The sequence below is a fragment of the Nuphar pumila genome, chromosome 1 (assembly GCF_984573655.1).
Source record: "Nuphar pumila chromosome 1, dmNupPumi1.hap1.1, whole genome shotgun sequence".
Taxonomy (NCBI): domain Eukaryota; kingdom Viridiplantae; phylum Streptophyta; class Magnoliopsida; order Nymphaeales; family Nymphaeaceae; genus Nuphar; species Nuphar pumila.
The window spans coordinates 29,000,251-29,012,247 of NC_143249.1; the positions used below are offsets into that span (position 1 = coordinate 29,000,251).

Sequence of the window (11,997 nt, forward strand, 5' to 3'; positions counted from 1 at the left end):
TTGCGGACATTTTTCTCTAATGAGCTCCCATACACTTCTCATTTAATATTTTGTCGCTTGACATCCATTGAATCTTGTCTTCTTTCCCAAGTTGCCACTACTGTCTCTCTATTGCTCTCATAGTTGGTATGGGTTGATGAATGTTTGGTTGAGAACCCTTATCTATGATATTCATGAGTCTGTTGAGAGTTGGAAGGCAAGGTTATATGGCATCCATGGATCAAACCAAAATTCAATAGTTCTTTCTTATCCAACAGCCCATCTTATCCCCTCCTTCAATGAGAAGGTGTCATTGCATACTCCCTTCCACCCATAAGATGTGATATGGCTCTAATTAGGCACCCACATAGACTCATTTAGTAGATATTTAGCCTTGACTAACAAAGTCCATGGAGTAACTTGTCATTGGCATCTCGTCCATGCTAATTTAGTAAGAGTAGCGATGTTGGTCTCTTCAATGTTATGAATACCCAGAACTCCCTCCACGTTTGCAAACTTGTTCCAAGTTTAGGTGTGAATGCCTGTGAGAGTTAAATTTCTACCATAAGAACTTGTTAATTGCTGTCTGTTTCTTGAATGGAACAGAGTTGGTAATCCCAAGTGTCTCACCGTATTAGCTGGGTAGCTACTAGATCAATCCCACAATGTGTGTGTGTGTGTGTGTGAGAGAGAGAGAGAGAGAGAGAGAGAGAGAGAGAGATTTAAATGATCTGTCTTTCAAAGCAAATATGGTCTAGTAGGTGGACTGAAACCAACTATTTTTATGATGGGATGGTCCATGATATGGGCATAGCACATTGGATAGCTTTCATTTTATGTAGCTACACGTGAGAGATATTTGGCCTGCTGGGCGGATTGAGACCAACCATTTCTAAATCGGGATGGGTCTACAACGAGGGCTACTGGGGGACATGAGAAGGTGGTTCATGAAACTTTTACCAGCCGGAGGCCAGCCAATGTGCAACCGGTGATAGGGGTTTTCTCCTTGAACTATCAAAAAAAATGTCACTGCTGGAATTTCTTATCAAGAGAATGTTTTCAAAGATTTAGAAATTCTTGTTTTAGAGAAAATCTCACTCTCTGGTAATTAGGCCCAGAAAAGAGGATACCATGAGCTTGTTCGAGATTTAGCATACTACATCATAGTCCAGATAACAAATCAAATGCCCAATCCACCCAACAAAAAAGGTCCAAAAGGAAAATAATCAAATGGTTATATTAAACACAAACGACAACCAGTTACAAATTGCATTTCATACAATAAAAGGACAATATGTTACATGCACAGAATTCCCAAGATTCTGATTCAATTTAGACCAGGATATCTGAATGAACCATCGGAAGCATCTGTCAATGCCAAAGAAAATAAGTGTCGCAGAGATGTAGAAGTGCAACGCAGAGATAATAAGCGATAGCCTTCTTGAGGAAAGACAGAGAAGCAATATCACTCTTTAAATGACCCAAAACGCAAGGAGTCCTGCAATATTGGCAAAGTACAGATTTTAAGCAAAACAGAGAAAGAGAAGCAAAACTACTTGTTTTTGCAATAGGATACATGGATCAAGTAATTTTTGCCAAAGTACTTGATTTTTGTGGTAACAAATCTGAAGGCATGATGCAACACATTTCATCAGCACCAAGGACAAGCCAAAGCACAATACCACACTTGATCTTTGTTAAAATGTAAACTGCAATATATATATATATATATAATTTAATATTATTATATTTTCTTTTATTATTTTATTTTTCTATTTTTTTATTTTTTTTTTTAGCATCTAGTTCAATAGAAACTAGATATTTTGATCCAGTCAAGTTCCTGTTGGAACTTGACTGTGCAAGTAGCTGTTGGACTGTAGTCCAACAGCTATAATAAATGCTGTTGGACTAACAGCTATAATAATAAATGCTGTTGGACTGTAGTCCAACAGCTATATTAAGAGTCTCTTTTTGGAGAGCTCAAAATGAGCTCTCCTCTCTCTCCCATTTTTTTGTATATATAGGGGTGAACCCCTTCAATGTAAATAACCATGCTTCTTAAGCATTTTGTTCATGAATAAAGTATTATTTATTTTTCAAGTGTTCTTCCCTTTATATCCTTTCAAGGGTCATGCTTGTAGTGTCTCCAATAGACACTTGTTTGTGAGTTATTTGTGCATTTGTTGAAGACCACCATTTTATTACAATCTTCACATAGTATCAGCTTAAACATATAAAAGCCATGAATATTCTTTGCAAATATTACACTTGATCTTAGATACTCCCTTTTGATTCCTGTTCCTTATCCCTTGTATGTTAATTGGAAATTTCATAAAAACGGCATGATCCCCATATCCATGTAACATAGCTCTACCGTAGGGGTCTGCCTAACCCCAGCTTGCCTATCAAAAAGAAAAAAAATGACATAGCTCTAACCTGCCCTTCAAGGTTGATGCGTGCAACTTGTTTCAAATTCAAATCACTGATATGACCTATAAATCACGTGTCCTAAGTTCAGCTGGGTGCCACATGGAAGCCGATAAATTGATTATTAATCCAAGATGGCTCACTATTTCATTGTCATTAAAAGTGATTGATAATACCTGCTTTCTCCAGGCAAACAGTGTACCTATCCTCATATCTTAAGGAAACTGGTAACCTTCATTAAGGAAGGATAGGGACTAGGATGATGGAAATATCGAACAGGCATTGGTGATGAAGTCCTAATGGCTACAATGGGTGACAATTATCTTCCAATAAATGATTTTTAAGTCTGTCACATTTCGGGAAAAGCATATCATAAGGTGGAAAGGATCTAACACATTCTCTCTAGTCTACATGCTCGCCTCTCTGACCATCAATGTGGATCAAACAAAAGAAAACACATCACAAGGTCTGATTTCAATTTTCAATAAAGGATACACTTGGTAATTGAGGACTAGCAACCCTCCACACCAGTGTAGAATGGTTAACAACTAGAAGGACAACAGATAAGACTTTAAACACGTTAGTTGTGATGAGCCTGTTTGCTTCTCTTGGATTGAGGAGACAAAATGGAAGAAAATGGGCATTAATGAAGTAATATAATTCAGGAAAACATGGTCTTAGTAGAAGCAAACCACAAAGACAGATCTACGTGTAGGTGTTAGATAACAAATATGAATGACTTTTTAAAAGGTAATAGAACAAACTTGGAAAAAAGGACACCTTCGGACGGGCCCCTGATCTTCGTCCAACTTTTCTTGGAGGTACATCATTACCTAGTCAGATATGCTCGAGATATATTTGAAGGTCAACAACTATAATGATGGATTTTTTTTTAACATGTACTAAAGAATGAGAGGATAAAGTTAATAGGAGAAGTTGATAAAAGTCATACAAGATAAAGGTCTCACTTCTCTAAAGAAGACAAATTTGTGTTACGTAGATTATTGAGAGGCAACTTTTATCATACCTTGACAGATTTCCCCCATGGACCTTTTGGTTGCAATTTCATAAGAATATGATTTGTACTGGAGGTACCATATATTTGGTTGGTTGACACAATATCACGAAGCACTAGTAGCTGAGCATTAAATTAAGAGGCCATCAAGTAGTGGGTAGATGCTCCTTATGTCGTAAAAAGTCAATAACCTAAAGCAAGATGTTAACAAAAGAGAGTAGCTATTGATGGTGAAGGCTATGTCACATAGGTGCAGGTGCGGGTGTGGCAATGCGACACTTTAAAAACACTTGGGTGCGGGGGTGCAGGAGAGTGTGTGTGTATATATATATATATATATATATATATATATATATATATATATATATATATATATATATATATAATTTTTTTTTCAGCAGTAACACTAATTTTTAACAGTATTTTTTTTTCAAGTCCAGATTTGGACATTTATGAACAGAGTCGGCTTGACCGCACCGGATGCCGCACCCGCACCCGAGTCGCATCGCGTCGGTGTGGGTGTGGCACCCTGTTGGCCGAATCCCTGTGACATAGGATCAAGGTGTTCAAAATCAAGTGAAGTGTTCAACCAGCCCACACAAATGGAGATCAGCTCGGTCACCATCAAGTGGCCACTGGTGGACTTCTTGGACAGAGCCACAGACATCCAAGCAGTCACTGACATGCTTTTAGTTTTCCAGGTCAGCCCATGAGACCACCGTCCCTGCAGGTCTCTCTATTAAGACTCAACGCCATTGTTGAGTCACTATCTACAATTTCTGGTGTTCCCAATAAGCATTTCTACAGTATTAAGTGAAATATATCAAATATACTCCTATTAGTAATTGCAAATTAGCCCTTTAATAATGAGATAATTCATCTAAATTCAAACATTAGCCAAACAAAAATAAAAATAAAGTAGAAATATAGGCAACTAAATAAACTGTTAATGGCACTAACAGGTACATACCTACAGCTCCAAGCGTAACAAATATAACTGATGTTATTCGCACAGGAAATTTTCTATATTGGAGAAAGTTATGAATTCTTTGAAGCTTCCTTTGGAAAGAATCAATCCATATCTGTGGTTGTGTAGCATTTGTCATCCCCTCCAAACAAAGTGTTTGACCAGAACCAAGTGAGGAAGTTAAGAATGGCCACATGTGCTTGGACTGCAAGGTAAACAGAGGAAATGGAAGATTAAGCAACAGATTCGGACACGCATTCACAAACACCATTCCCAGAATTAAAATAGGATAAAATAAGCACATTAAGAGGAATATAGTTACTAAGGAAATTTAGTAGATATCTCAACAAAACTAACTTTATATCTGTATTTTGCATTAACTTTTATCCATTATAAAATGGAACATATTCGATGATTCTCTTATTTTCTACAAGTATTTAAAGAACCCAGGAATAAATTTCTATGTATAAAACAGCTAATGTATACATATCTCAATCCATTCATATGGAATTTTAGCTCCATTGCCTGTGTGATACTTCACACATCACCTGTGAACCTTAGCAAAGCTCCAGCTAATTCTGTCCAGTGTGATACTCTGTTACATGTTGCTCTATGGTTGGGTTTATTCACAATCCTGGCTGAAAAAAAGAGATAAAACTAACTTACAAAGGCCTGACAACCAGATTGAGCTCAAGAAAATCTCAGTCAAGAGTAGCTTAGAGCTGGTACATCATCAACTTAGCAGAAGTCGCTTATGAATCAAACACAGCTTGCATTGCCAATGGACCCGAAGTCAGCACAGATGCTTTTCTGAGTTGGCTGCGGCTCCAACTAAATCCCAGAACCACAGCCTTGAAAAGCCCATCAATCACAAAGTTTACATGAAATACAAGGTAAATGTTACACCTTGAACACAAATATCAGTACTGCAATATCAACTAGGTTTTATCAAGATAATTTCTCCAGAAAATCTCAGGGAATGTTTATAAAACAAAAATAGTAAAAATAAATTTCAAAAAATTGAATCTCTTTTATAAACAGAATTACTGAAGAAAATATCTTGATAATATTATTATAAGTTCATGTTGCATTTTCTAATTTATTATGATATCTTTTCATTTCTATCAAAAGAGAAAATAAATTGAAGAAAGAAGGCAACAAGTATCAATATGGTTTATAATATTGGGAAGATCAGAAGTACCCCAATAACCTAAAGCTTTTCCCTGAGAAACATCATGATAGTGAGATGCATCAAATCACTTTTCTTCCAGCCTCTAGATCATAGACTTCTTCCAAGAAATTTCTACTGACATCATCACAATTTTATGCAGGCCAACTGTCACAATAAATCACTACATTCCATGGAACAATGCAATACGTAAAAATGAGCCATGAAATGAACTTGGAACATTTAATTTTACTTTCTATTGCAAGAATATGAATAGGCATGCTTCCTAAAGCATGAATTGTGATGACAATTCACAACCGAGCAGCATGCACATGCGCTTGCACAAACACGTGTGTATGCCTGAGTTGTGGCCAGGGTTCATTATGTTACAAATGAATGTCAGTTCATGTAGCTCACCCACAGTTCAGGCATGTCATGCTATGCATCGTTCTACAACCAGTCACAGTACAGTGATCCAGACAATTTTACATCACACACACACAGAGAGAGAGAGAAAGAGGAGTTGTGTGTAGTCACTGACTGTTCAGGCATGTCATGTTATGCACAATTCTGAAACTAAGAACAAACAAGCCATGATGAAATAACTGCATATTAATCCAGGTAAGAAAGCAACAATCTCATGAAAATTCATCTTGGAATACTAATATTCCATGCTACAAATTTCACAAACAGGTTCTTGTGCAAATAGAAGGAGAAGAAGAAAGTAACTCCAACCCGCAGTCTATTGTGTATTGCAAAGTCACCTGTTCAGCATGAGAACTGCCAGCAGTTGAAGATGATGTCATCTGCCCAACATCCAACAAATAGTCAACACTTGTCTCACCATCTTTCCTTCGCTTGGTAAAACTTCTAGACATCTTACTATCAGTTGTTGAACCCAAGTAGCATAAAATACCCCATAGGCTTGCCCTGCTTCGGGATGATTTCAACCTTTTCTTGTTAGCACTACCATCAGCGCCCACCAAGTCCCAACCCCTGGAATCCACATTCCTACCTTCATAGTTTCTGTCTACATTTACACCTTGGACAAAACCATTGCATTGTCGATCCCACATTCCACCACCATCAGAATTCATTTGTGCAGATATCTGAGATGGTGTATTCAAATGGTTGTGGTTGAAGCAATTAAGATGCAGGGCACTCTTTGACTGAATACCATAGTCCAAATGCCTGAGAGAACTGGTCTCAGAGTGCACGCTGCCTTCATGGTTGGGTGTCCCATCAACTTTCAGCTCAATTATTTCATCACTCCCATCATCAAAGCCAGAGGGACTGGGCTCATCCCCAGATGCTCTGAGATTACTTCTATCCGTCTCATAACTTACAGAGTCAGATGAATAACCACCAGAAAGGAATAGAGCTAACTGTTCCTTATCTTGTTCATTTAAATTTACCCACTGATTGTTGCCATTGCACTCTCTCATAGATGGGTTCTCGAGGCTTTTCTCCATGAGTGTAATTTGCTCCCTAATTGCTTTTATAAACTGGCCATGCCTCAACATAGTATCTCCACCAAAGTTTGTCTTATGTGAGACACCAGATAAACTAACAGCTCTCTCGAAATCCTCTAACTGAACAACAAGAAGAAAAAGTTGAACGAGATATAGTCAATTGTGCAGGAACAAAATAACTTAAAATGCATAAAAAATTCATATCAATACCTGCCATTTGGTTGTTCCAAGGGCAGTAATGAGATCTCGTTGGTGAAATTCTATTGAATTGAGTAGTTTCTGGTCAGCAGGTTCAGCACCAACAAGGCTTTTCTCATGTAAAAAGGTTCTAAAAACAGACTCCATCCTGTACAAGCGTAAACTACTATTAAGACTCTCCCTTACATTTTTATAGTTTATCTCCTTCCAGTCAGATATCGAAGTTGGCATCAGCAACAAACACGTAAATAAGAAACGGTCCGAGTGGCTTATGCAAAATATAAATATATACAATGTCCAACATATATAACAAAAACAAAACAACATCTAAGAAACCTCTTCAAAGCAAATAAAATACGAGAGCCCTGAAAAAGCCGTATTTCAATTTGAATTTTATTGGCTGTTATAACAGCAAAGAAATTAAATTTATGAACAAAAATTGAATAAGAAGAGACCAAATGCATCCTGACAAGCATTTATCGGAAAAAATCACAGAAACAAACAACACCTAGGAAATGTCATCAAGACCAATAGAACATGGCAATTCTTAAAAATTATCAAGTACCAACATCAGAAATCATCATTCTATCTGAATTTTATAACACCAAATAGTTAACTTGTGAACAAAAAGTGAATAGGAAGAAATTAAACCTATCAACAAAAGAAAATGAATAAGATGAGGGACAAATCCGTAATTCCCACTTCATGTATGGTTATTTGGTGCCATAAGAGGAAAAAATTCATCCCCAACAAATATATTAAAAGAAAAAGAAGTATTTGAGTGACATCGTTAGAACCAATCAAGAAGAAGCGTGAACTCTCAGAAAACCACCAAATACCCAGAAAGAACTTCATGATACCAGTTGGAACCAGAGGTCCTTCAACATGCTATGAGTGGGATCGGCAGAATAGGGGGCTTGGGCGTGAGCTTCTTTGAATAATTTTTGGGGATGCATCCTCTCTTCTTATTCATTTTTTCTCTATAAATGCATCACCAAATAAACATGAGCAGAAAAATCGGTTCGAAGAAACGAAGCACGGACCTGTCAGCGGAGTCTTGCACGATTTCGGCAGCAGAGAACAGAGGATCTCTCTCCCATATCTGGATATTACCCGCCATCTCTATCAAAACCAACGGTAGGAAGAACCACAAAACCCAAATATAATGCCAAAAGATAAAAAATCCTAGAAACCCAATTCGGTTAAGAGGGAGAAAACAACATTCTTTTATCAGAAACCACCCCAACTCAGTAAACCCACCACCAAAATCCCACAAATTATCCTCCCCATCAACGCCTTCTCTCTTCTTTTGCAAAACAAGAGGCTCAGGCATCATTCTCTAAGGGAGAAGGCATCGAAAGTGAGGAATGGAAAACTCTAAGAATGGTAATGGAATGATCAATGGCTTCCCATGAACAAATTTTAAAAAAAAAATCAGATGAGCAGAGAAGAAGAAAAGAAAAGAAAAGGAAGAATTTGATTGTGAGGAGCTGGAGAGAGACAGGAAGAAACGGGCCAATCTTTTGATGCATCACCTAACCATTAACCATAGCCATCAAGATATTATAAGTTAGGTGTATTTAAGCAGTTTATAATACCATTAAAATATTAAGAAAAATTACAAAGACACGCCTATATTTTAAACTAATTATAAAAACAAGCTATGTATATATAAATTACAAAAATTGGATTGGGTTAGAAAAATAATTCTCAAATACATGCCTCCTTCATCTAAGGTGGGTTAACCATGATCAAACCATAGTTAATCATATGAAATTACCATATTACCCTCATCATCCTTTTAACCATTTAACTAAAGGAGGGTTTTTTATCCTAATTTGTCTACACACTGTTCTTCTTTCCCTCCTCAACTTAGCCCTTTAGCGTTCCTTCTCTTTATCTACGTTCATTTTTCTGATTCTTGAGAAGATTCAATGCATCCCTCAGCCTAATTCAAGAGGGCTTCACTATAGTGTTTAATGCTTCTGATGCATTGTCTCCATGCACCCTGTGCTAGTGTAGATGCTTCTGTTTCGAGTCGAATTTTTTATCATCTTTTGGTTATTTTCTTTTTATGAAAGTAGTGGAGTATTTCTCAGAGTCTGTATATTTTGCCTATTAATTGATGATATCTCTAGGTTTTTTCCTTTGATTTTCTCATTTGGTCAACAAACTGGTTCAGTTTTAGCACCATCCTCATCACCGACACAGCCATTTCCTGTATTTTCTTTGTTGGTCACTTATTTTGTTTTTTCTCATAAACTAGAATATAGGAAAAAATGGAGTTTTTAAAGTGTATAGTAGAATGGAACTAAAGATTTGTTAGTTTTTTTTTCTTATACTGTAGCTCTTAAGGTATCATTTTTCATCATTTCAGGAACATCCCAACACAAGTTGACGTGCACTAACAGATCCTGCCACACAAGCGGAGCCCATCCCCCCACCCACGTTGGTTTTGCTGTTCATTTTTGGGAAATAGGAAAATGGGTGTTTCTAAAATTTGGGTAGAATGGTCTGAGTACTCTAAAAATTTTGGGAAGGGAAATTTCAGGATTTATAGTTCTCGATTTTGTCGACAATTAGCTGAAAGGAGATGAGAAAGATCAGAAACCAACTCTACTAAAGCTTTTAGCGATCAGCTATGGCTTCTTCCTTTAACTGCAAGATTACTCAACCCCCGGCATATGGGTTGCTGTCGCTGGACTCCTCCCCACCAGATTTGAGTCATTGGAATCCACAGTTTGGTGCATCTCTCCATCTCTCTCTTTCTCTATCTCTATCTGAAATGGGGAAGCCTGTTTTAATGGTAGAAAAGACATGATAAGGGCAATTTAGTAAACTTATGAAACCCAACCATAAAGGTCAAGGGAGGCGGGTGTTTGAGAACTTGGCCGTGCATTTGTAAAATCTTAAAACTTTGTATTTATAAATAAGTCAAAAGTCGCATGTTTTTTGTAATTTTGTTTACAAAGATACGCTATGACTAATTTAGGAGGGTTTCTTCGTAATCATTAGAAAGCGAGAGAGGGAATGAGTTGGAGAGAACCTGATTTGGGGTCTCGTGGCATCTTTTGATTTTATGGCCACCAATTTGGCACTCTTTCTCTCTCTCGATAGGCCTTGATTGGATTTGATACACTCCTCATTTGGATTTTTTTTTAAGAGGGTTCCCCACAAAACCACCTGTTGAGTGAAACCTGGGACAGATCTGGGTCTAAATGTAAGAAATGGCCCAACCCAGCTCGGCTCCAAGGACTTTGACACCCTAACAGCAACAGTCAATTAAGCCCTCTCTCTCTCTCTCTCTCTCTCTCTCTCTCTCTCTATATATATATATATATATATATATATATATATATATATATATATATATATATATATATATATATAAAAGAAAAGTAGCAACTGCCTAACACTTTTTTAGTTTACCACGATTCTACTACCAGTGAATAGGGGTTGTCGGGTTGTTTTTGCCAAATCAGCATGGTCGATTTTCTAGAAAAATGATGCTTGAATCATGATTTTTTCATAAAAAATATGATTTTTAAGTATTAAATATTTTCAAAAATTTTAAACTCTTGATTTTTAAATCTTGTAAAAAACAAACTGTGCGTCAGACAATCCAAGAGTCCATTCCTATAAAATCAAGCACGGAAATCACATCTGTATGGTCAGATTTTAGAAAAAATAAAAAAAAAAATCAAAGCCCAATAAGCTAAGATGAAAAGTGTTAGGCAACTATTACTTACTATATATAATATATACAGAGAGCGTAACCTGTATTTTCAAGATTGGACGAACTGTCGCCGCGAACAAATGACGACCGTTCGTTATTTTTTTTTTGTGCTCTCCAAACATTTAGCGTCTCTTGACCGCTACTAAATGTCCGCTAAAAGTTGTTTTTTGAAAGAAAAAAAAAGAATGTGTGGCATAGTGCCACTCATTTGAAGATGTTCGATGGAAAACCGTTTGAAGAAACTGATTTTCCTATATATGTATGTGTGTGTGAAAACACTCACGTGTACAGTTTGAAGATCGATCTGACGGCGAAAAAAGCAGGAGCCCTTCGGATGAGGCCCCAGGACCACCCGAGGTTTTGCTTATAAAAAATATTTTTATTTTTATTTCCTTATAAAAAAATATTTTTATATTTTTAATTTATTTTGTATTGCCAAGAATTTTCCGAAAAAAAAAAACATGAGAATTTAAAAAAAAAAATAAATTCTCACGAGTTTTTGGCTGCCGATATTTTGCGGGTTTTAACTTTTGTCACTATGGACGTAACATCCATAAATGCAAATATCGCCATAAAATTGCAACATTTCCCATTAAAACAATAATATCACAATATTTTGACCATTTAAAACATTGACCCAAAAGTACCTTTTTTTTTGCGATATTTTCAAAATATCACCAATACATATCATTACGGTCATGATAATAAAATAAAACAAGGTGATTTCTGCTGTCTAAAACCGAAAGCAAAGCTTAACAATCAGCATCTTCCACAGATTGTCTTGAAACCTAGTGCTGAACCCATCTCTACATGTTTACAGCACTCCTGATTCTGAAAAACTGTGAGGATGGTCTCCTCAAACCCCACTCTTCCAATTTAGCTCCACCCCAACGCACCCTCAGTAGTGAACCAAGCCAACAAGTTCTGCCAAACAGAAACCATACATGGTCTGTCCATTATCTGTATTTAAATGCATAGTATGTAAGAAGGCAGCACATTTATTAGATTGTACTTTGGGAATTCACCGGACCCAGG

General features: G+C 36.8%; 1 protein-coding gene across 1 annotated transcript; it reads right to left on the reverse strand.

Annotated features, from left to right (window-relative positions):
• Nucleotides 1–1,197: 1,197 nt before the first annotated feature.
• On the reverse strand, nucleotides 1,198–8,783 carry LOC149848524 (uncharacterized). The gene is made up of 5 exons (XM_089995887.1): nucleotides 8,270–8,783; nucleotides 7,239–7,374; nucleotides 6,321–7,148; nucleotides 4,392–4,593; nucleotides 1,198–1,477 (listed from the first exon to the last, which is right to left on the reverse strand). The coding sequence occupies exons 1-5, from the start codon at nucleotides 8,560–8,562 to the stop codon at nucleotides 1,452–1,454; spliced, it is 1,485 nt and encodes a 494-aa protein (XP_089852013.1). The 5' UTR covers nucleotides 8,563–8,783; the 3' UTR covers nucleotides 1,198–1,451.
• Nucleotides 8,784–11,997: the final 3,214 nt, after the last annotated feature.